This window comes from Oncorhynchus kisutch, linkage group LG9 (assembly GCF_002021735.2).
Source record: "Oncorhynchus kisutch isolate 150728-3 linkage group LG9, Okis_V2, whole genome shotgun sequence".
Taxonomy (NCBI): domain Eukaryota; kingdom Metazoa; phylum Chordata; class Actinopteri; order Salmoniformes; family Salmonidae; genus Oncorhynchus; species Oncorhynchus kisutch.
The window spans coordinates 46803396-46829553 of record NC_034182.2 but is presented as its reverse complement, the minus strand read 5'-3'; the positions used below and the strand labels follow the sequence as shown (position 1 = coordinate 46829553).

General features: G+C 45.6%; 1 protein-coding gene across 1 annotated transcript in view; it reads right to left on the bottom strand.

Annotated features, from left to right (window-relative positions):
* Positions 1 to 1291: 1291 nt before the first annotated feature.
* Positions 1292 to 26158, bottom strand: part of LOC109886637 (cytochrome P450 26B1) — a 29242-nt gene continuing 4375 nt past the window's right edge. The window contains 6 exon segments of the mRNA XM_031831394.1: positions 1292 to 5294; positions 5808 to 6004; positions 6007 to 6088; positions 11007 to 11162; positions 11396 to 11552; positions 13141 to 13259. Coding sequence (XP_031687254.1) covers positions 4884 to 5294; positions 5808 to 6004; positions 6007 to 6088; positions 11007 to 11162; positions 11396 to 11552; positions 13141 to 13259 — 1122 coding nt within the window. The 3' untranslated portion in view covers positions 1292 to 4883.

Sequence of the window (26158 nt, the reverse complement as noted above, 5' to 3'; positions counted from 1 at the left end):
CACCACACACCCCTGATTCATTAGCGACTGATCGATTCCCAGAATCAGTGCATCTTGTAGTTGTTACACTGGTCTTTGTCCCCAACAGCAGCCTATTCCCTACGTAGTGCACTACTTTTCATGGAAGCCTTATGGGAAGTAGTGCACTACGTAGGGAATTTGGTGTCATTTGGTACTTTCAGTCTCTGTGCTGTGGTCAGAGAGATATTTCCTCCTGCGGGCTAGAAGCTATAAACAAATGTGTTTCTGTTACCCCATGTCCCCCGTGTGTGTGTGTGTGTGTGTGTGTGTGTGTGTGTGTGTGTGTGTGTGTGTATGTACCAGAAACTCTTTGAAGTGTTTCTACAGACCAAGACATCTGTGTTCCATCGTACTGTTGTTTGTAGAAATGTGTGTGTGTGTGTGTGTGTATGTGTGTGTGTGTGTGTGTGTATATGTGTGTGTGTGTGTGTGTGTGTATGTTTGTATGTATGTTTGCTGCGGTTCCCTCTCTCTCTCCATGTCCTCTTCCTACACTCACTGTTATACTGACAGATGAATCATTTTCAACTATTAAACATGACGTTAAAGCTACATCAAAAATATCGTCAAACAGCCTTTGTCTTTCAATGACTTCAAATCAACAATGATGTTTTGTCCCCCCACAGTCTTCCATGTGTTCATGTAACAGAGGTTGTCGTCCCTTGGGTTGTTCTGGGCTGATATGACTGTACTGTTCTGTGTTCACCAATAGGCCTGTGTTGAGAACTCCGAGCTCCATCTAAAGAAGGCTTTATGAAGCAATGGTGGAGTAAATCACTATAGTTATTCACACACACACACACACACACACACCCATACACACACACACGCACACACACACACACACACACACACACACACACACACACACACATACACACACACACACACACACACACACACATCCAGAAGGTCTTTCATGATGATCAGAAGATCCTTGTGAAATAATGGAACCTCGGAACCATGGAACCATTGAAGTTTAGAACCTCAGAATGTCAGAACCACGGAACCTCTGAACTATGGATCCTCAGAACCTCAGAACTTAGGAACGTCGTAGCCACATACATTCGGAACTACGGAACTACAGAACCACTGAACTTAAGAACTTCAGTATTGTTAAACCATAGAATTATGTAACCGTGGAAACCACAGAACAGAGAAACCATGGAGTTGTTTGGTTGATTGTCGGTCTGTCCCTCAACTATTTCTACAGTCAAGATATTGATTGAAACATTAGTCTTAATTTCACATTATATTTTATTACATTTAAGAATAACGGTGACAAAAAGATGAAAAAACATATTTAAACTAATCTGGAACATAAAATAAACATATTAGGAACAGACAGACAGACAGACAGACAGACAGACAGACAGACAGACAGACAGGCAGACAGGCAGACCCTGCATCCCAAATGGCACCCTATTCCCTATATAGTGCACTACTTTAGACCAGAGCCCTATTCCCTACATAGTGAACTACTTTAGACCAGAGCCCTATTCCCTACATAGTGAACTACTTTAGACCAGAGCCCTATTCCCTACATAGTGAACTACTTTAGACCAGAGCCCTATTCCCTACATAGTGAACTACTTTAGACCAGAGCCCTATTCCCTATATAGTGCACTACTTTAGACCAGAGCCCTATTCCGTATATAGTGCACTACTTTAGACCAGAGCCATTTGGGATGCATTCAGATGAAAGAACCAATGTAGTCATGTGACACTTCCATAATAACATACCTCGCAAGTGCTTAACTTCTTAATTGTAATAATTAATTAATGTAATGATAATAATAATTGTAATAATAATAATAACCCAAAATAAGAATATCTAATACAATAAGCAATATTAACACATTCAACAATGTTTTACAATATATAACGGAAATCATTCATATCATACTAAATATAACAATATTTACCAACAAAAATACTTTTTGTAATTTATACTCTATTCTGAAAATATAATAAAACGTATTATAATATTTGACTTCAATGACAAATATTAATAGTGAATATTACCAATCATAATAATATTAGGGTATTAAACAGATGGCTTGTTAAACAGAAGAATCGGGTTTAACATAAACAGGCCGTCACTGTCTTGCTTTTTTTTTTTTATATATATATATATAAAATAAAAAATAAAATAATAATAATTAAAATTAAAATAATTAAAAAAATAAAATAAAATTATAATAAAAAATAAAAATAAAATTATAATAAAAATAAAAATAAAATTATTATAAAAAATAAAATAAAAAATTGGGGAAGAATCTCACTTGCAATCTATATATCTATATATAGAGTTCTAGAACTCTCAGCTTGAAACACAGAAGCAGCTCACTGTACTTATGGTTAAGTATAGACAATCAGTGGTGTGGTTGGTCACAGGATATATAAGTCTATATAACATTATAGACATTATTATATTACATTATTATTATTGTTATAGACAGGCATGCCAAAAGTGTCCAAAGCTGTCATCAAGGCAAAGGGTGGCTACTTTAAAGAATCTCAAATATAAAATATATTTTCATTTGTTTTAATATTTATTTATTTATTTATTTTTTCTACATGATTCCATTCCGTGTTATTTCATAGTTTCTGATGTCTTCACTATCTACAATGTAGAACATAGTACAATTTTTTTTTAGAAAAACATGGAAATGAGTAGGTGTGTCCACAACGATTCTGGGAAAGTTGTTTTTACGGGAATGTTCCGGAATGTTTGTGACACCCAGAAGTGTTCTTTTGATGAGTCATAAAGGAAGGAGTTATGTTTTGGTAGCGTTACCTCTCCGTCTCCATGATGGACATTTCTTGATGTTTGAGTTAGCAATAAGTTCTGACACTGATTTTGATATCGGCGCACATTGTGTAATCTAGCTAATAATGTTTGTATTTATTTATTTTTTTGCATTTTAGTGTTGATAAAGAGGAGCAGCAATGTCAAAATGTCACCATGGCGTTCCACAGAGGTCCACGACACTCTCCCTCTCTCTCCGACTTAGCTTTGTTGTGTCCATAAGAAGTCCAGTCCTCAGGCCCGACTGACAGACACACGTCTGCATATAACATCACAGGTTTCAGGGTTGGAAGGAGGAAGAGGAAGGAACCTGGTTAATAACAACTTATAGTCACTTTCTTATGTGCAGTAAAAAATTAAGAAATCAAGTCCTTAAAATCCATCCACGGATCCGCTTCTCCACCTGAGTTATCAAACACACTGATATGCCGTTCCAGCGTTTCAGTATCTCCTTCGCATCATCCCTGAAGTCCTCTAGGGTCACTGTTTCAACTCCACTTCTAGATAGTCAAAGTCCAGTTCCTGGGTTTTGTACCCGTCCCAGCGCTAAGACCCAGCCCAGGCTAATTGACCCAATTGTGATAGGTGATAGGTGATTGTTTAAGACAGGTAGGTTAGTGCAGGGCTGGAGGAACATGATTTAGTCAAGACTGGAGCTAAAGCACCATGCAATACATATATCACCCCCAGGCCTTAAAACAAAATACCCATCTCTCTCTCTGCCTCTCTCTCTGCCTCTCTCTCTGCCTCTCTCTCTGTCTCTCTCTCTGTCTCTCTCTCTGCCTCTCTCTCTGTCTCTCTCTCTGCCTCTCTCTCTGTCTCTCTCTCTGTCTCTCTCTCTGCCTCTCTCTCTGTCTCTCTCTCTGCCTCTCTCTCTGTCTCTCTCTCTCTTTTCCTGTCTCTCTCTATCTCTCTTCTCTCTCTCATCTCTCTCTCTCTCTGTCTCTCTCTCTCTTTTCTCTCTCTCTTCTCTCTCTCATCTCTCTCTCTGCCTCTCTCTCTGCCTCTCTCTCTGTCTCTCTCTCTCTTTTCTCTCTCTCTTCTCTCTCTCATCTCTCTCTCTCTTCTCTCTCTCTCTCTTTTCTCTCTTCTCTCTCTCTCTCTCTCTCTCTCTCTCTCTCTCTCTCTCTCTCTCTCTCTCTCATTCTCTCTCTCTCTCCTCTCTCTCTTCTCTCTCTCTCTCTCTCTCTGGCTTGTTTTTTCCACATTGAGATCATCTCTCTCGCTTGTGCAGATTCCCCCACTCTTATTATTTCCCAAATGTTCATAAACCATTTTACCCTGTTTTTATCCTTTCTCCCTCTCTCCTTTCTTTCTTTCTTTCTTTCTTTTCTTTCTTTCTTTCTTTCTTTCTTTCTTTCTTTCTTTCTTTCTTTCTTTCTTTCTTTCTTTCTTTTCTTTCTTTCTTTCTTTCTTTCTTTCTTTCTTTCTTTCTTTTCTTTCTTTCTTCCCTCCATCCAAATACACTTCTCTACAAATCTGTTTCCTAATTGCGCATAACTTCACCTAATGTTACTTTCTATATATTTTTTTAAATTCATTATTATACATAACTTTTCAATTTAATCATACATAGTTTTGTATATTTATTGGAAAACAAAAGGAATAGAGATTATAAACTTTTTTTTGGCAGCTTCTGTTCTTCTTTCTCTCCCAGAAAGTTCTGACAACTGACAACAAAACGACAAAGAGAAGGAATCAGAATTCTGAAAGTTCCTTTTTAGAGTTCAAAGGAGACCTCCAACATTCCAAGACATCAGTAGAATGAACAAAAGGAAACTAAACCCCTCCCAGTCTCCCAGTCTCCCAGTCTCCCAGTCTCCCAGTCTCCTAGTCTCCCAGTCTCCCAGTCTCCCAGTCTCCCAGTCTCCCAGTCTCCTAGTCTCCCAGTCTCCCAGTCTCCCAGTCTCCCAGTCTCCCAGTCTCCCAGTCTCCCATCCTCATTTGTTATTTCTGTCATATCCTCCTTCCATCCTCCTCTTCACTCTCCTTTCTCCTCCATACCTCCCTTCCTCCTTCCTCCTTGCTTCGTCCAATCCAGATCAACGATCTACACCGCGGCTCCCGGTAGCTCTTCCGTCTTGATGTCGGCTAGGAGATCGGATGAAATCTCATTCTGGTTAGAATCCAGACCGTAGAACTTCACCTTCAACCCGTCCACCGGATGAACCACCGGCACCGTCACCACTCGAGGAAAATTCCGGGTCGCCAACTCAAACCGGCTGGTGCTGGCCAGCTCGATGGCCAGTATACGGAGGAAGAGAGTGGCGAGCTGTTTCCCGAGACAGGAGCGGATGCCGCCGCCGAACGGGAGGTAGTGGAAGCGTCCCTCCTTGTCCTCGCAGCGTTCCTGGGAGAAGCGGTCGGGGTCGAAGGCGTCCACGTCCTTGAAGACGGAGGAGGTGTCGTGTGTGTCTCTGATGCTGTACATCACACTCCAACCCTTCGGGATCTGTACCCCCTGGGGACGCAGAGACTCATTTAGAAAAAGCACGTTTTCACTTAACATGCAAGTTCATCAGAGGAGAGAAGTAAAGAGAAGACACAAGACAAGAGACAACACAATACAAGACAAATGACAAGACAGGAGACAACACAATACAAGACAAATGACAAGACAGGAGACAAGACAGGAGACAACGCAATACAAGACAAATGACAAGACAGGAGACAAGACAGGAGACAACACAATACAAGACAAATGACAAGACACGAGACAAGACAGGAGACAACACAATACAAGACAAATGACAAGACACGAGACAAGACAGGAGACAACACAATACAAGACAAATGACCAGACACGAGACAAGACAGGAGACAACACAATACAAGACAAATGACAAGACACGAGACAAGACAGGAGACAACACAATACAAGACAAATGACCAGACAAGAGACCAGACAAGAGACCAGACAAGAGATAGATGATACTAGTATATAATATATATAAATATATAACACTATACTCACTTCTAGTTCAAAGGTCTGCAGGGCCGTCCTATAACCCCCAGATACGGGCGTGAAGAGCCTCAGCACCTCCTTAATCACACAGTCCAGATACTTCAGACTAACGATGGTGTCCAGACCCAGTTCCCCCTCGCACAGACAGCCGTTGTGGAGGATCCCCCTGGTCCGGAGCTCCTCTCGTAACTTCTCCAGCACGGCAGGTGGCGTAGGAGCTGCATGATGAGAGAGGTGGAGGCACTGGCCGTGGTGGCAAACGCTGCGAAGATCAGCTCAATGGTCGCCTCCTGGAGACGAGGAGAGGTGAGTTCATCACTTTTCCATAGATGTTTAATTAAAGGCACAGTTAACTCAGTGTATGTAAACTTCTGATCCACTGGAATTGTGATGGAGTGAATTATAAGTGAAATAATCTGTCTGTAAACAACTGTTGGAAAAATTACTTGTGTCATGCACAAAGTAGATGTCCTAACCGAATTGCCAAAACTATAGTTTGTTAGCAAGACATTTGTGGAGTTGTACTGGTACTTCCTGTATATAACTCCACATTGATCTGGTACTTCCTGTATATAGCTCCACATTGATCTGGTATTTCCTGTATGTAGGTACCCATAGATCTGGTACTTCCTGTATATAGCTCCACATTGATCTGGTACTTCCTGTTTATAGCTCCACATAGATCTGGTACTTCCTGTATGTAGCTCCACATAGATCTGGTACTTCCTGTATGTAGGTACCCATAGATCTGGTACTTCCTGTATATAGCTCCACATTGATCTGGTACTTCCTGTATATAGCTCCACATAGATCTGGTACTCCCTGTATATAGCACCACATTGATCTGGTACTTCCTGTATATAGCTCCACATTGATCTGGTACTTCCTGTATATAGCTCCACATTGATGTGGTACTTCCTGTATATAGCTCCACATAGATCTGGTACTTCCTGTATATAGCTCCACATTGATCTGGTACTTCCTGTATGTAGCTCCATATTGATCTGGTACTTCCTGTATGTAGGTACCCATAGATCTGGTACTTCCTGTAAGTAGGTACCCATAGATCTGGTACTTCCTGTATGTAGGTACCCATAGATCTGGTACTTCCTGTATGTAGGTACCCATAGATCTGGTACTTCCTGTATGTAGGTACCCATAGATCTGGTACTTCCTGTATGTAGGTACCCATAGATCTGGTACTTCCTGTATGTAGGTACCCATAGATCTGGTACTTCCTGTATGTAGGTACCCACGTCTTATTCATTGCATGTGACATACAATTTGATTTGCTTTGAAAAGATCTCTGTTACTATATAACTTCTCCTGACAGAGATTGCTTTCGATCTAAGTTTAAAACTAATGTAAAATGAGAAGCTTAAAGCAAAAAGGAGAAGGGTAGGAGCAGGGTAGGAGAAGGGTAGGAGAGGGTAACAGACGGGTATGATAGGGTAGGAGAGGGGTAGCAGAAGGGTAAGAGAAGTGTAGGAGAAGGGTAGGAGAAGGGTAGGAGAAGGGTAACAGATGGGTATGATAGGGTAGGAGAGGGGTAGCAGAAGGGTAAGAGAAGTGTAGGAGAAGGGTAGGAGAAGGGTAGGAGAAGGGTAAGGGAAGGGTAAGGGAAGGGTAAGGGAAGGGTAGGAGAAGGGTAGGAGAAGGTTAGGAGAAGGTTAGGAGAAGGGTAAGGGAAGGGTAAGGGAAGGGTAGGAGAAGGGTAGGAGAAGGTTAGGAGAAGGGTAAGGGAAGGGTAAGGGAAGGGTAGGAGAAGGGTAGGAGAAGGGTAAGGGAAGGGTAAGGGAAGGGTAGGAGAAGGTTAGGAGAAGAGTAAGGGAAGGGTAGGAGAAGGTTAGGAGAAGGGTAAGGGAAGGGTAAGGGAAGGGTAAGGGAAGGGTAGGAGAAGGTTAGGAGAAGGGTAAGGGAAGGGTTAGGAGAAGGTTAGGAGAAGAGTAAGGGAAGGGTATGTGGAGCTATATACAGGAAGTACCAGATCTATGTGGAGCTATATACAGAAATACCAGATCTATGTGGAGCTATATACAGGAAGTACCAGATCAATGTGGAGCTATATACAGGAAGTCCCAAATCAAATTGTATGTGAATCTAAGTGTGCGTTCTCTAATTCTCTCCTTCTCTCTTTCTTTCTCTCTCTCGGAGGACCTGAGCCCTAGGACCATGCCCCAGGACTACCTGACATGATGACTCCTTGCTGTCCCCAGTCCACCTGGCCATGCTGCTGTTCCAGTTTCAACTGACCTGAGCCCTAGGACCATGCCCCAGGACTACCTGACATGATGACTCCTTGCTGTCCCCAGTCTACCTGGCCATGCTGCTGCTCCAGTTTCAACTTCCACCTGACTGTGCTGCTGCTCTAGTTTCAACTGTTCTGCCTTATTATTATTCGACCATGCTGGTCATTTATGAACATTGAACATCTTGACCATGTTCTGTTATAATCTCCACCCGGCACAGCCAGAAGAGGACTGGCCACCCCACATAGCCTGGTTCCTCTCTAGGTTTCTTCCTAGGTATTGGCCTTTCTAGGGAGTTTTTCCTAGCCACCGTGCTTCTACACCTGCATTGCTTGCTGTTTGGGGTTTTGGGCTGGGTTTCTGTACAGCACTTTGGGATATCAGCTGATGTACGAAGGGCTATATAAATAAATTTGATTTGATTTGATTTGATTTGGTAAGGGAAGGGTAAGGGAAGGGTAAGAGAAGGGTAGGAGAAGGGTAAGGGAAGGGTAAGGGAAGGGTAGGAGAAGGGTAGGAGAATGGTAGGAGAAGGGTAAGGGAAGGTTATGAGAAGGGTAGCAGAAGGGTAGGAGAAGGGTATGAGAAGGGTAGCAGAAGGGTAGGAGAAGGGTAGCAGAAGGGTATGATAAGGGTAGGAGAAGGGTAGGAGAGGGTTAGGAGAAGGGTAATGGAAGGGTAGGAGAAGGGTAGGAGAATGGTAGGAGAAGGGTAAGGGAAGGTTATGAGAAGGGTAGCAGAAGGGTAGGAGAAGGGTAGGAGAAGGGTAGCAGAAGGGTAGGAGAAGGGTAGCAGAAGGGTATGATAAGGGTAGAAGAAGGGTAGGAGAAGGTTAGGAGAAGGGTAAGGGAAGGGTAGGAGAAGGGTAAGAGAAGGTTAGGAGAAGGGTAGGGGAAGGGTAGGAAAAGGGTAGGAGAAGGTTAGGAGAAGGGTAGGAGAAGGTTAGGAGAAGGGTAAGGGAAGTGTAGGAGGAGGGTAGGAGAAGGGTAAGGGAAGGGTAGGAGAAGGGTAGGAGAAGGTTAGGAGAAGGGTAAGGGAAGGGTAGGAGAAGGGTAGGAGAAGGTTAGGAGAAGGGTAATGGAAGGGTAAGGGAAGGGGAGGAGAAGGGTAAGGGAAGGGTAGGAGAAGGTTAGGAGAAGGGTAGGAGAAGAGTAAGGGAAGGGTAGGAGAAGGTTAGGAGAAGGGTAAGGGAAGGGTAGGAGAAGGGTAGGAGAAGGGTAGGAGAAGGTTAGGAGAAGGGTAAGGGAAGGGTAAGGGAAGGGTAGGAGAAGGGTAGGAGAAGGGTAAGGGAAGGGTACGGGAAGGGTATGAGAAGGGTAGGAGAATGGTAGGAGAAGGGTAAGGGAAGGTTATGAGAAGGGTAGCAGAAGGGTAGGAGAAGGGTATGAGAAGGGTAGCAGAAGGGTAGGAGAAGGGTAGCAGAAGGGTATGATAAGGGTAGGAGAAGGGTAGGAGAAGGTTAGGAGAAGGGTAAGGGAAGGGTAGGAGAAGGGTAAGAGAATGGTAGGAGAAGGGTAAGGTAAGGTTATGAGAAGGGTAGCAGAAGGGTAGGAGAAGGGTATGAGAAGGGTAGCATAAGGGTAGGAGAAGGGTAGCAGAAGGGTATGATAAGGGTAGGAGAAGGTTAGGAGAAGGGTAGGGGAAGGGTAGGAGAAGGGTAGGAGAAGGTTAGGAGAAGGGTAAGGGAAAGGTAGGGTAGGAGAAGGTTAGGAGAAGGGTAAGGGAAGGGTACGAGGAGGGTAGAAGAAGGGTAAGGGAAGGGTAGGAGAAGGTTAGGAGAAGGGTAAGGGTAGGGTGACAAACCAGGAATCAGTCATCACGTCTCAAATATTTACAGTAGGTTGGGTTTAGGTTCGTACAGTTCAGCGGCTGTTTTTACAGTCAGTGCTGTGATCTGGTGCTGACAGCCTCGGTCTCCTGTCTGGGGACCTTGACCCTGTTTTAGCTCTGGTTGTGTGTGGCACACACCTCTCTAAAAAACTCCTGCCCTCTCTTTGGAAAATACTATTTTCTGGGTCTGGAATAACAGTTTAGGATAACACACACACTGAAACCCCTCATCTGCTGCAATTTGTGTCAAAACATGTCTGTATCACCCCAGTGTCTGTCTGTCTGTCTGTCTGTCTGTGTGTCTGTGTCCTGTGTCCTGTGTCCTGTGTCTGTGTCTGTGTCTGTGTCTGTGTCTGTGTCTGTGTCTGTGTCTGTGTCTGTGTCTGTGTGTGTGTGTGTGTGTGTGTGTGTGTGTGTGTGTGTGTGTGTGTGTGTGTGTGTGTGTGTGTGTGTGTGTGTGGTGTGTGTGTGTGTGTGTGTGTGTGTGTGTGTGTGTGTGTGCGTGCGTGCGAGAGAGAGAGAGAGAGAGTCACGTAACCACATGAGGTTGCATGCAGCCTGTGCCTCCTTAAACTGGGCGCCCAGTTCAGGGACCAGGGGAGAGGAGAGAAGAGAGAGGAGATGGGAGAGGGGACTGAGGGGAGAGGAGAGGGAGAGGGAAGAGGGGAGAGAGAAGAGGGGAGAGGGGAGAGAGAAGATGGGAGAGGGGAGAAGGGAGAGAGGAGAGGGGACTGAGGGGACTGAGGGGAGAGGAGAGGGAGAGGGAAGAGGGGAGAGGGAAGAGGGGAGAGAGAAGATAGAAGATGGGAGAGGGGAGAAGGGAGAGAGGAGAGGGGAGAGAGGAGAGGGGAGAGGGAAGAGAGAAGATGGGAGAGGGGAGAAGGGAGAGGGAAGAGAGAAGAGAGAAGATGGGAGAGGGGAGAGGAGAGAGGAGAGTATGTCTCAAAATGACACTCGATATACAGTAGGGGGGCTGAATAGGGTGGCTGAGTAGGGAGTAGGGGGGCTGAGTAGGGAGAAGGGGGGCTGAGTAGGGAGTAGGGGGGCTGAGTAGGGAGTAGGGGGGCATCTGGGACACTCCCCAGAGAGAGAGAGAGAGAGAGAGAGAGAGAGAGAGAAAGGTTCCTACCTTGAGTTCCTGCATGGTGAGTTCGGTGCCGTTCTCTTTTGCGCTCTCCAGTAGGATATCTAGTGCGTCGCTATAATCCTTCCCCTGGGAACAGAGGGGTTTCTCCCTGATGGCCTTTTCTATCCCCTTCTGGAGTGTGTCCCTGGCACAGATGCCCTACGGAAATAAAAACACACAGAGACATGTGTGGCATGACGTAAAGTCGAGATCAATCACGTCCTTGAAAAACCTCTGGAGGGAGGGCTTACTGACACTCACATATTCAGTGCTTGTATTCCCAATGAATGATTGGATTTGTCTTGTTGAATTACACAGTAGCTTCAAGACAAGATTACAGCCCTGCATTAGTGTATATGTCAATTAAAGTGCTTTTGTGTCCATCCGCACACCTTCCTGTATCCACTGAATGGCAGGTCCAACGGCAGAGTGAAGATGTTGTCTATAAACTCCTGGAAGGTGGTGAACAGGTGTCTCATCTCCTCGTCTGCTACTCTGAACCCCAGCAGTACCCTCACTGCCATGTGGAACGACAGCCTCTGGGATTCCCTTGAGGGAGGGAGGGAGGGAGGGAGGGAGGGAGGGAGGGAGAGGGGGAGGGAGAGAGAGAGAGAGAGAGAGAGAGAGAGAGAGGGAGGAAGAGAGAGAGATAGAGGGGGAGGGAGGGAGGGAGGGAGGGAGGGAGGGAGGGAGGGAGGGAGGGAGGGAGGGAGGGAGGGAGGGAGGGAGGGAGGGAGGGAGGGAGGGAGGGAGGGAGGAGGGAGGGAGGGACAGAGAGAGAGAGTGGGTGAGAGAGAGAGAGACAGAGAGAGAGAGTGGGTGAGAGAGAGAGAGAGACAGAGAGAGGAGAGTGGGTGAGAGAGAGAGAGAGAGAGAGAGAGAGAGAGAGAGAGAGAGAGAGAGAGACAGAGAGAGAGAGTGGGTGAGAGAGAGAGAGAGAGAGAGAGAGAGAGAGAGAGAGAGGGAGGGAGGGTCAGAGAGGGAGGGAGGGAGGGAGGGAGGGAGGGAGGGAGGGAGGGAGGGAGGGAGGGAGGGAGGGAGGGAGGGAGGGAGGGAGGGTCAGAGAGAGAGGGTTAAGTCCATCAGTCGGTCAATAACAATCAATTTACGTACACTACCCAGCCTAGACCCAAAAGAGCACACATTCAGAAACTGTCATGGCTGTGTCCAAAATTGCCCTGGTCTAAATGGCCTTATTGGCCCTGGTCTAAATGGCCCTGGTCTAAATGTCCCAGGTCTAAATGGCCCTGGTCTAAAAGGCCCTATTGGCCCAGGTCTAAATGGCCCTGGTCTAAATGGCCCTATTGGCTCTGGTCTAAATGGCCCTGTTCTAAATGGCCCTATTGGCCCTGGTCTAAATGGCCATGGTCTAAATGGCCCTATTGGCCCTGGTCTAAATGGCCCAGGTCTAAATGGCCTATTGGCCCTGGTCTAAAAGGCCCTATTGGCCCTGGTCTAAAAGGCCCTATTGGCCCTGGTCTAAATGGCCCTATTGGCCCTGGTCTAAATGGCCCTATTGGCCCTGGTCTAAATGGCCCTGGTCTAAATGGCCCTATTGGCCCAGGTCTAAATGGCCCTATTGGCCCAGGTCTAAATGGCCCCATTGGCCCAGGTCTAAATGGCCCTATTGGCCCAGGTCTAAATGGCCCAGGTCTAAATTGCCCAGGTCTAAATGGCCCAGGTCTAAATGGCCCAGGTCTAAATGGCCCTATTGGCCCTGGTCTAAATGGCCCTGGTCAAAATGGCCCTATTGGCCCTGGTCTAAAATGCCCTGTTGATAGGTTCTGGGTCATTCATATATCTTTATGTACATATTCTTTATCCCTTTACACTTGTGCGTATAAGGTAGTTGTTGTGGAATTGTTAGGTTAGATTACTTGTTGGTTATTACTGCATTGTCGGAACTAGAAGCACAAGCATTTCGCTACACTCGCATTAACATCTTCTAACCATGTGTATGTGACAAATAACATTTGATTTGATTTGGAGCTCCATACATGCATGCACACACAGACACACAGACACACAGACACACAGACACACACACACACACACACACACACACACACACACACACACACACACACACACACACACACACACACACACACACACACACACCAGGTTGAGAAGTCACCTGTAGACGTTGATGGGTTCTGGGTTGGAGCTCCACAGCCTCAGTGACTCCTGGATCACCTGCTGGATCTTAGGGAGGTAGGACTGCAGAGCCTCATGACTGAACACCTTGGAGAAGACCTAGGGGGGAGGGGGAGGAGGAGGGGGGAGGGGAGGAGGGGGAGGAGGGGGGAGAGGGGAGGAGATGGGAGGGGGAGGAGAGGGGGAGGAAGAGGGGAGGGGGAGGAGATGGGAGGGGGAGGAGACGAGGGGGAGAAGGGAAGGAAGGAGGGGAGGAGAGAGGAGACGAGGGGGAGGAGAGGGGAGGGGGAGGAGGGGGGAGAGGGGAGGAAAAGGGGATGGGGAGGAGAGGGGGAGGAGGGAGAGGGGAGGGGGAGGAGGAGGGAGGAGGGGAGGGGGAGGAGGAGGAGGAGGGAGAGGGGAGGGGGAGGAGGAGGGGAGAGGGGGGAGAGGGGAGGAGACGAGGGGGAGAAGGGAAGGAGAGGAGGAGAGAGGAGAGAAGGGAAGGAGAGGAGGAGAGAGGAGAGATGAGGAGGAGAGGGGAGAGATGAGGAGGAGAGAGGAGGAGGAGAGATGAGGAGGAGAGGGGAGAGATGAGGAGGAGAGATGAGGAGGAGAGGGGAGAGATGAGGAGGAGAGAGGAGGAGGAGAGATGAGGAGGAGAGGGGAGAGATGAGGAGGAGAGAGGAGGAGGAGAGATGAGGAGGAGAGGGAGAGATGAGGAGGAGAGAGGAGGAGGAGAGATGAGGAGGAGAGGGGAGAGAGGAGGAGGAGAGAGGAGGAGGAGAGAGGAGGAGGAGAGGGGAGAGATGAGGAGGAGAGAGGAGGAGGAGAGAGGAGGAGGAGAGGGGAGGAGGAGAGGGGAGAGAGGAGGAGGAGAGAGGAGGAGGAGAGGGGAGAGATGAGGAGGAGAGAGGAGGAGGAGAGAGGAGGAGGAGAGGGGAGGAGGAGAGGGGAGAGAGGAGGAGGAGAGAGGAGGAGGAGAGAGGAGGAGGAGAGATGAGGAGGAGAGGGGAGGAGGAGAGGGGAGAGAGGAGGAGGAGAGAGGAGGAGGAGAGGGGAGAGAGGAGGAGGAGAGAGGAGGAGGAGAGAGAGGAGGAGAGGGGAGAGAGGAGGAGGAGAGAGGAGGAGGAGAGAGGAGGAGGAGAGGGGAGAGAGGAGGAGGAGAGAGGAGGAGGAGAGGGGAGAGAGGAGGAGGAGAGAGGAGGAGGAGAGAGGAGGAGGAGAGGGGAGAGAGGAGGAGGAGAGAGGAGGAGGAGAGAGGAGGAGGAGAGGGGAGAGATGAGGAGGAGAGAGGAGGAGGAGAGATGAGGAGGAGAGAGGAGGAGGAGGAGAGGAGGAGGAGAGGGGAGGAGGAGAGATGAGGAGGAGAGAGGAGGAGGAGAGGGGAGAGAGGAGGAGGAGAGATGAGGAGGAGAGAGGAGGAGGAGAGGGGAGGAGGAGAGAGGAGGAGGAGAGAGGAGGAGGAGAGAGGAGGAGGAGAGGGGAGGAGGAGAGATGAGGAGGAGAGAGGAGGAGGAGAGGGGAGAGAGGAGGAGGAGAGATGAGGAGGAGAGAGGAGGAGGAGAGGAGGAGGGAGGAGGAGAGAGGAGGAGGAGAGAGGAGGAGGAGAGAGGAGGAGGAGAGAGGAGGAGGAGAGATGAGGAGGAGAGATGAGGAGGAGAGATGAGGAGGAGAGATGAGGAGGAGAGAGGAGGAGGAGAGAGGAGGAGGAGAGAGGAGGAGGAGAGGGGGAGAGTGTTAGATTTATTTTTATTAGGATCCCCATTGACTAAAGCCGTGACGTTAGCTAATCTTCCTGCGGTACAACACCAACTAACAAGACTTTACAAACTAAGACTTCACAAACATTCAACAAGTAGACAATACAGACAATTAAAATACCTGACAGAAAACACATTTAACATTCCGTTGATACTTCCTATTTCCTGTCCAGTCATACGGTCTATTTCCTGTCCAGTCATATGGTCTGTCTCATTAGATGTTCTGTCTATTTCCTGTCCAGTCATTTGGTCTATCACATTAGATGTTCTGTCTATTTCCTGTCCAGTCATATGGTCTATCTCATTAGATGTTCTGTCTATTTCCTGTCCAGTCATATGGTCTATCTCATTAGATGTTCTGTCTATTTCCTGTCCAGTCACATGGTCTATCACATTAGATGTTCTGTCTATTTCCTGTCCAGTCATATAGTCTATCACATTAGATGTTCTGTCTATTTCCTGTCCAGTCATATGGTCTATCACATTAGATGTTCTGTCTATTTCCTGTCCAGTCACATGGTCTATTTCCTGTCCAGTCACATGGTCTATTTCCTGTCCAGTCACAAGGTCTATTTCCTGTCCAGTCACATGGTCTATTTCCTGTCCAGTCACATGGTCTATTTCCTGTCCAGTCACATGGTCTATTTCCTGTCCAGTCACATGGTCTATTTCCTGTCCAGTCACATGGTCTATTTCCTGTCCAGTCACAAGGTCTATTTCCTGTCCAGTCACATGGTCTATTTCCTGTCCAGTCACATGGTCTATTTCCTGTCCAGTCACATGGTCTATTTCCTGTCCAGTCACATGGTCTATTTCCTGTCCAGTCACATGGTCTATTTCCTGTCCAGTCACAAGGTCTATTTCCTGTCCAGTCACATGGTCTATTTCCTGTCCAGTCACATAGGTCTATTTCCTGTCAGTCACATGGTCTATTTCCTGTCCAGTCACATGTCTATTTCCTGGTCAATGGTCTATTTCCTGTCCAGTCACATGGTCTATTTCCTGTCCAGTCACATGGTCTATTTCCTGTCCAGTCACAAGGTCTATTTCCTGTCCAGTCACAAGGTCTATTTCCTGTCCAGTCACAAGGTCTATTTCCTGTCCAGTCACAAGGTCTATTTCCTGTCCAGTCACATGGTCTATTCCTGTCCAGTCACATGGTCTATTTCCTGTCCAGTCACATGGTCTATTTCCTGTCCAGTCACATGGTCTATCACATTAGATGTTCTTTGATTGTTTTCTTGAAGATGGATTTACTCTTTGCCTGAGAAATATGGAAAAGAGTTCCAATCAGCTATGGACTAATTAAAACTGTAGATTTAAGGCGATTTGAATTGGGTCATTTTATATGCCCTGAATTTGCCTGTCTGGTTTGGTGGTTATGCGTGTTGCTAGTATGTACTAACTGGCCTGAACATTGAATAGAACATTCTTAAAGAAAATCAGAAGACTGAATAGTCATTTATTGTGACGTGAAGCCATGAGAGATTCTGTTGCATTTGGATCATATTCATACGGACAGAGCAATGAAAAGTTCATCTGGCTGCCCTGTTTTGAGACATTTGGATTTTTTATTTTTATTATTTGCTGAAGATGACCATATAACTGGACAGTACTCTAAATGTGATAGGACCAGGCAGTACTCTAAATGTGATAGGACCAGGCAGTACTCTAAATGTGATAGGACCAGGCAGTACTCTAAATGTGATAGGACCAGGCAGTACTCTAAATGTGATAGGACCAGGCAGTACTCTAAATGTGATAGGACCAGGCAGTACTCTAAATGTGATAGGACCAGGCAGTACTCTAAATGTGATAGGACCAGGCAGTACTCTAAATGTGATAGGACCAGGCAGTACTCTAAATGTGATAGGACCAGGGACAGTACTCTAAGTGTGATAGGACCAGGCAGTACTCTAAGTGTGATAGGACCAGGCAGTACTCTAAGTGTGATAGGACCAGGCAGTACTCTAAATGTGATAGGACCAGGGACAGTACTCTAAGTGTGATAGGACCAGGCAGTACTCTAAGTGTGATAGGACCAGGCAGTACTCTAAGTGTGATAGGACCAGGCAGTACTCTAAGTGTGATAGGACCAGGCAGTACTCTAAATGTGATAGGACCAGGCAGTACTCTAAATGTGATAGGACCAGGCAGTACTCTAAATGTGATAGGACCAGGCAGTACTCTAAATGTGATAGGACCAGGCAGTACTCTAAATGTGATAGGACCAGGCAGTACTCTAAATGTGATAGGACCAGGCAGTACTCTAAATGTGATAGGACCAGGGACAGTACTCTAAGTGTGATAGGACCAGGCAGTACTCTAAGTGTGATAGGACCAGGCAGTACTCTAAATGTGATAGGACCAGGGACAGTACTCTAAGTGTGATAGGACCAGGCAGTACTCTAAGTGTGATAGGACCAGGCAGTACTCTAAATGTGATAGGACCAGGCAGTACTCTAAATGTGATAGGACCAGGGACAGTACTCTAAGTGTGATAGGACCAGGGATTGGCCATATAACTGGACAGTACTCTAAGTGTGATAGGACCAGGCAGTACTCTAAGTGTGATAGGACCAGGGATTGACCATATAACTGGACAGTACTCTAAGTGTGATAGGACCAGGCAGTACTCTAAGTGTGATAGGACCAGGCAGTACTCTAAGTGTGATAGGACCAGGGATTGACCATATAACTGGACAGTATTTATGCTGCAGTAGTTTATGTGTCGGGGGGCTGGGGTCAGATTGTTATATCTGGAGTACTTCTCCTGTCCTATTCGGTGTCCTGTGTGAATCAAAGTGTGCGTTCTCTAATTCTCTCCTTCTCTCTTTCTTTCTCTCTCTCGGAGGACCTGAGCCCTAGGACCATGCCCCAGGACTACCTGACATGATGACTCCTTGCTGTCCCCAGTCCACCTGGCCATGCTGCTGTTCCAGTTTCAACTGACCTGAGCCCTAGGACCATGCCCCAGGACTACCTGACATGATGACTCCTTGCTGTCCCCAGTCCACCTGGCCATGCTGCTGCTCCAGTTTCAACTTCCACCTGACTGTGCTGCTGCTCCAGTTTCAACTGTTCTGCCTTATTATTATTCGACCATGCTGGTCATTTATGAACATTTGAACATCTTGGCCATGTTCTGTTATAATCTCCACCCGGCACAGCCAGAAGAGGACTGGCCACCCCACATAGCCTGGTTCCTCTCTAGGTTTCTTCCTAGGTATTGGCCTTTCTAGGGAGTTTTTCCTAGCCACCGTGCTTCTACACCTGCATTGCTTGCTGTTTGGGGTTTTAGGCTGGGTTTCTGTACAGCACTTTGAGATATCAGCTGATGTACGAAGGGCTATATAAATAAATTTGATTTGATTTAAACTAACATTTCATTTTAGAAATGTTCAACGCCAATTTGTTCATATCGACCCACTCAGACACCATTCGTAGTTCACTGCTCAGTACATCTGTTTGCTCATTACAGTCTGATGCTGCGCTGTACCTTGTAGAGTCATCAGCACACATGATATTGTAGAGTCATCAGTACACATGACCCCTCTTGCTTTGTTCACTACACAAGGTAAATCATTAGTAAAGATTGAGAAGTGGTCCTAGGTAACTTCCTTGAGGAACACCACAATGTATATCTTTGCTGTTTGTAAAGAACACTGTTTGCCTTCGTCTCAGATAGATTGCTTTCCATCCAGCATAGAGCTGCAGACTTAAAACCAATAACATTCAATGTTTTACCTAGTAAAAGTTCATGATCAATTACATCAATTAGCAGCATTGAAATCCAGCAACACTGCACCAACTAACTTCCTGCCATCCATACTCTTTAACCAATCATCTGTCATTTGCGTTAAGGCCGTACTCGTAGAATACCCTTCTTTGTATGCTGGAAAACCAGTTATCAGACCATTACATGAGAAAAAATACCCTTGATTTGTACAGATACAATTCTTTCCAATAATTTAATACACAGGCAGCAAGCTTACAGGATGACTATTATTGGCAGGAAATTCAGATTTTGTTTAATCTTTAGGTAGTGGAACAAACTTTGACTCTTTCCAAACTTCTGGGCACACTCCATTACATCAAGCACTTTCTACCTCTTCCCTTTCTACCTCTTCCCTTTCTGTCTCTTCCCTTTCTGTCTCTTCCCTTTCTACCTCTTCCCTTTCTACCTCTTCCCTTTCTACCTCTTCCCTTTCTACCTCTTCCCTTTCTGTCTCTTCCCTTTCTACCTCTTCCCTTTCTACCTCTTCCCTTTCTACCTCTTCCCTTTCTGTCTCTTCCCTTTCTGTCTCTTCCCTTTCTGTCTCTTCCCTTTCTGTCTCTTCCCTTCTGTCTCTTCCCTTCTGTCTCTTCCCTTTCTACCTCTTCCCTTTCTACCTCTTCCCTTCTGTCTCTTCCCTTTCTGTCTCTTCCCTTTCTGTCTCTTCCCTTTCTACCTCTTCCCTTTCTACCTCTTCCCTTTCTACCTCTTCCCTTTCTACCTCTTCCCTTTCTGTCTCTTCCCTTTCTACCTCTTCCCTTTCTACCTCTTCCCTTTCTACCTCTTCCCTTTCTACCTCTTCCCTTTCTACCTCTTCCCTTTCTGTCTCTTCCCTTTCTACCTCTTCCCTTTCTACCTCTTCCCTTTCTACCTCTTCCCTTTCTACCTCTTCCCTTTCTACCTCTTCCCTTTCTACCTCTTCCCTTTCTACCTCTTCCCTTTCTGTCTCTTCCCTTTCTGTCTCTTCCCTTTCTGTCTCTTCCCTTTCTGTCTCTTCCCTTTCTGTCTCTTCCCTTTCTGTCTCTACCCTTTCTACCTCTTCCATTTCTACCTCTTCCCTTTCTACCTCTTCCCTTTCTACTTGATGAAATCCAGACCTGCATTGCCTCTCCTTCATGATACAATCTTTTATAAGGGTATATGACATGGAGCCATCAGTTGGATTACTAGAATTCCTCAACTTGTCCACTTTGCCTGTAAAATATTAATTAAAGTAGTTTGCGATGTTGTGTGGTTTTGTAATAAAAGTACCCTCTGATTCAACAAAAGATGTGGACATTTTCAAATTCCTACCCATAATAACGTTCACAGTTCTCCACAGTTTTTTTTTTGGTCACAAGATTTCGTAATTTCCAATAACGTTGCTTATCAAACAGAATGCCAGATCTATCTGCAACTGCATCATAACGGTGAATTTAACGGGCGTGTTTATTAGCTGTACTCGTAAATAATTTCTTAAAGGGGCGTGTTTATCAGCTATACTCGTAAATCATTTCTTAAAGGGGCGTGTATCAGCTGTACTCGTAAATCATTTCTTAAAGGGGCGTGTTTATCAGCTGTACTCGTAAATCATTTCTTAAAGGGGCGTGTTTATCAGCTATACTCGTAAATCATTTCTTAAAGGGGCGTGTTTATCAGCTGTACTCATAAATCATTTCTTAATGTTTATCAGCTGTACTCATAAATCATTTCTTAAAATGATTTATGAGTACCTTGTCAGGTTGTCATGCAAGGTGGCATAGCAGTTCAGACGTCTTTTGTCCTCGTCTTGTCGTGTCCTGTATATATATATATTTACAACTTTTTCACATACATTTTATTTAATTTTCAATCAACTAATCTTCAAAACACTCTCCTGCAACCGGCCTCACCAATGTATATTTATAAAAAAGTATTATTTACCTCAGATCTGTAATCCTCCAAGAAGCTAGCCAGAAACTCCAAGAAGCTAGCCTGAAACTAGCCAGAAGCTAATCCAGAAGCTAGTTCAGAAGCTAGTTAGCTCCTTTACTGGCAAATCGTTAGTATTCAGCTAACCACGGTTTGTGGTCATCAGCTATCCTTTAGCTCGAAAATCTATCGCCAGTTCTGTACGGCGCAGCGCGGCTCGGAACGGAACATACCGGACCAATTTTTCTCTCCATGTCCCTGGATTTCGACTGCTCTCTGGACATTCATACCCGGATCTCACAGCTAGCTAGCTGCTATCCGTGTGACTATCGGCCTTCGTCGATTCCGGAGCAAACATCAATTATTCCGGAGCTAGCAAGCTCCGTCAATCACTCCTGAGTTCCATCAATCACACCTGGGCTGCAGTCACCTATCCGGACCCGTTTTACTGCCTTCGCGGAGCCCCACCGGGCCTTCACAACTGGACTGCCGACGTTATCTACCCGAAAGAGTTATTCGGCTGGCTCCTCCGTCGCGACGTTACCTGAACGCCCATCTGCGGCCTGCTAACCGTTAGCTGTCTTACCGGCTGCTATCTGAATAGACAATCGGACAATTTTTTTATTTTTTATTATTATTATTATTATGTTTTCTTCTTGGGCCTCTATAACTATATCTATTGTTTTTATTTTTGTTGTTGTTGTGTGATTTGGATTAATCCCCTCTACCACACGGAACCCCACTAATCTACTGACGGAACGCAAGAGGTGGCTAACAACAGACCTCCATCCTATGCTAGCTTGCTACCGATGCCCTGGCTAGCTGTCTAAATCACCAACCAACCTCTCCACTCACCGGACCCTTTTGATCACTCGACTAAGCATGCCTCTCCTTAATGTCAATATGTCTTGTCCATTGCTGTTCTGGTTAGTGTTTATTGGCTTATTTCACTGTAGAGCCTCTAGTCCTGCTCACTATACCTTATCCAACCTATTAGTTCCACCACCCACACATGCAATGACATCTCCTGGTTTCAACGATGTTTATAGAGACAATATCTCTCTCTTCATCACTCAATAACTAGGTTTACCTCCACTGTATTCACATCCTACCATACATTTGTCTGTACATTATACCTTGATGCTATTTTATCGCCCCCAGAAACCTCCTTTTACTCTATGTTCCAGACGTTCTAGACGACCAATTCTCATAGCTTTTAGCCGTACCCTTATTCTACTCCTCCTATGTTCCTCTGGCGATGTAGAGGTGAATCCAGGCCCTGCAGTGCCTAGCTCCACTCCTATTCCCCAGGCGCTCTCTTTTGACGACTTCTGTAACCGTAATAGCCTTGGTTTCATGCATGTTAACATTAGAAGCCTCCTCCCTAAGTTTGTTCTATTCACTGCTTTAGCACACTCTGCCAACCCAGATGTTCTAGCTGTGTCTGAATCCTGGCTTAGGAAGACCACCAAAAATTCAGACATTTTAATTCCAAACTACAACATTTTCAGACAAGATAGAACTGCCAAAGGGGGCGGTGTTGCAATCTACTGCAAAGATAGCCTGCAGTGTTCTGTCCTACTATCCAGGTCTGTACCCAAACAATTTGAACTTCTACTTTTAAAAATCCACCTCTCTAAAAACAAGTCTCTCACCGTTGCCGCCTGCTATAGACCACCCTCTGCCCCCAGCTGTGCTCTGGACACCATATGTGAACTGATTGCCCCCCATCTATCTTCAGAGTTCGTGCTGCTAGGCGACCTAAACTGGAACATGCTTAACACCCCAGCCATCCTACAATCTAAACTTGATGCCCTCAATCTCACACAAATTATCAATGAACCTACCAGGTACCTCCCCAAAGCCTTAAACACGGGCACCCTCATAGATATCATCCTAACCAACTTCCCCTCTAAATACACCTCTGCTGTCTTCAACCAAGATCTCAGCGATCACTGCCTCATTGCCTGCATCCGTAATGGGTCAGCGGTCAAACGACCTCCACTCATCACTGTAAAACGCTCCCTGAAACACTTCTGCGAGCAGGCCTTTCTAATCGACCTGGCCGGGGTATCCTGGAAGGATATTGATCTCATCCCGTCAGTAGAGGATGCCTGGATATTTTTTTTTAAATGCCTTCCTAACCATCTTAAATAAACATGCCCCATTCAAGAAATTTAGAACCAGGAACAGATATAGCCCTTGGTTCTCCCCAGACCTGACTGCCCTTAACCAACACAAAAACATCCTATGGCGTTCTGCATTAGCATCGAACAGCCCCCGTGATATGCAGCTGTTCAGGGAAGCTAGAAACCATTATACACAGGCAGTTAGAAAAGCCAAGGCTAGCTTTTTCAAGCAGAAATTTGCTTCCTGCAACACTAACTCAAAAAAGTTCTGGGACACTGTAAAGTCCATGGAGAATAAGAACACCTCCTCCCAGCTGCCCACTGCCCTGAAGATAGGAAACCACTGATAAATCCACCATAATTGAGAATTTCAATAAGCATTTTTCTACGGCTGGCCATGCTTTCCACCTGGCTACTCCTACCCCGGACAACAGCACTGCACCCCCAACAGCAACTCGCCCAAGCCTTCCCCATTTCTCCTTCTCCCAAATCCATTCAGCTGATGTTCTGAAAGAGCTGCAAAATCTGGACCCCTACAAATCAGCGGGGCTAGACAATCTGGACCCTTTCTTTCTAAAATTATCTGCCGAAATTGTTGCCACCCCTATTACTAGCCTGTTCAACCTCTCTTTCGTGTCGTCTGAGATTCCCAAAGATTGGAAAGCAGCTGCAGTCATCCCCCTCTTCAAAGGGGGGGACACTCTTGACCCAAACTGCTACATACCTATATCTATCCTACCGTGCCTTTCTAAGGTCTTCGAAAGCCAAGTCAACAAACAGATTACCGACCATTTCGAATCTCACCATACCTTCTCTGCTATGCAATCTGGTTTCAGAGCTGGTCATGGGTGCACCTCAGCCACGCTCAAGGTCCTAAACGATATCTTAACCGCCATCGATAAGAAACATTACTGTGCAGCCGTATTCATTGATCTGGCCAAGGCTTTCGACTCTGTCAATCACCATATCCTCATCGGCAGACTCGACACTCTTGGTTTCTCAAATGATTGCCTCGCCTGGTTCACCAACTACTTCTCTGATAGAGTTCAGTGTGTCAAATCGGAGGGTCTGCTGTCCGGACCTCTGGCAGTCTCTATGGGGGTGCCACAGGGTTCAATTCTTGGACCGACTCTCTTCTCTGTATACATCAATGAGGTCGCTCTTGCTGCTGGTGAGTCCCTGATCCACCTCTACGCAGACGACACCATTCTGTATACTTCCGGCCCTTCTTTGGACACTGTGTTAACAACCCTCCAGGCAAGCTTCAATGCCATACAACTCTCCTTCCGTGGCCTCCAATTGCTCTTAAATACAAGTAAAACTAAATGCATGCTCTTCAACCGATCGCTACCTGCACCTACCCGCCTGTCCAACATCACTACTCTGGACGGCTCTGACTTAGAATACGTGGACAACTACAAATACTTAGGTGTCTGGTTAGACTGTAAACTCTCCTTCCAGACCCATATCAAACATCTCCAATCCAAAGTTAAATCTAGAATTGGCTTCCTATTTCGCAACAAAGCATCCTTCACTCATGCTGCCAAACATACCCTTGTAAAACTGACCATCCTACCAATCCTCGACTTTGGCGATGTCATTTACAAAATAGCCTCCAATACCCTACTCAACAAATTGGATGCAGTCTATCACAGTGCAATCCGTTTTATCACCAAAGCCCCATATACTACCCACCATTGCGACCTGTACGCTCTCGTTGGCTGGCCCTCGCTTCATACTCGTCGCCAAACCCACTGGCTCCATGTCATCTACAAGACCCTGCTAGGTAAAGTCCCCCCTTATCTCAGCTCGCTGGTCACCATAGCATCTCCCACCTGTAGCACACGCTCCAGCAGGTATATCTCTCTAGTCACCCCCAAAACCAATTCTTTCTTTGGCCGCCTCTCCTTCCAGTTCTCTGCTGCCAATGACTGGAACGAACTACAAAAATCTCTGAAACTGGAAACACTTATCTCCCTCACTAGCTTTAAGCACCAACTGTCAGAGCAGCTCACAGATTACTGCACCTGTACATAGACCACCTATAATTTAGCCCAAACAACTACCTCTTTCCCAACTGTATTTAATTTTTATTTATTTATTTATTTTGCTCCTTTGCACCCCATTATTTTTATTTCTACTTTGCACATTCTTCCATTGCAAAACTACCATTCCAGTATTTTACTTGCTATATTGTATTTACTTTGCCATCATGGCCTTTTTTGCCTTTACCTCCCTTCTCACCTCATTTGCTCACATTGTATATAGACTTGTTTATACTGCATTATTGACTGTATGTTTGTTTTTACTCCATGTGTAACTCTGTGTCGTTTTATCTGTCGAACTGCTTTGCTTTATCTTGGCCAGGTCGCAATTGTAAATGAGAACTTGTTCTCAACTTGCCTACCTGGTTAAATAAAGGTAAAATAAAAATAAAATAAATAAAAAGGGGCGTGTTTATCAGCTATACTCATAAATCATTTCTTAAAGGGGCGTGTTTATCAGCTATACTCATAAATCATTTCTTAAAGGGGCGTGTTTATCAGCTATAGTCATAAATCATTTCTTAAAGGGGCGTGTTTATCAGCTATACTCATAAATCATTTCTTAAAGGGGCGTGTTTATCAGCTATACTCATAAATCATTTCTTAAAGGGGCGTGTTTATCAGCTATACTCGTAAATCATTTCTTAAAGGGGCGTGTTTATCAGCTATACTCGTAAATCATTTCTTAAAGGGGCGTGTTTATCAGCTGTACTCATAAATCATTTCTTAAAGGGGCGTGTTTATCAGCTGTACTCATAAATCATTTCTTAAAGGGGCGTGCTTATCAGCTATACTCATAAATAATTTCTTAAAGGGGCGTGTTTATCAGCTATAGTCATAAATCATTTCTTAAAGGGGCGTGTTTCTCAGATATACTCATAAATCATTTCTTAAAGGGGCGTGTTTATCAGCTATACTCATAAATCATTTCTTAAAGGGGCGTGTTTATCAGCTATAGTCATAAATCATTTCTTAAAGGGGCGTGTTTATCAGCTATACTCATAAATAATTTCTTAAAGGGGCGTGTTTATCCGATATCCTCATAAATCATTTCTTAAAGGGGCGTGTTTATCAGCTATACTCATAAATCATTTCTTAAAGGGGCGTGTTTATCAGCTATACTCGTAAATAATTTCTCAAAGGGGCGTGCTTATCAGCTGTACTCATAAATCATTTCTTAAAGGGGCGTGCTTATCAGCTATACTCATAAATCATTTCTTAAAGGGGCGTGCTTATCAGCTATACAAAAAATAATTTCTTAAAGGGGCGTGCTTATCAGCTATACTCATAAATCATTTCTTAAAGGGGCGTGCTTATCAGCTATACTCGTAAATCATTTCTTAAAGGGGCGTGTTTATCAGCAATACTCATAAATCATGAGGGAGGAGAGGAGAGGAGAGGAGAGGAGAGGAAGGAG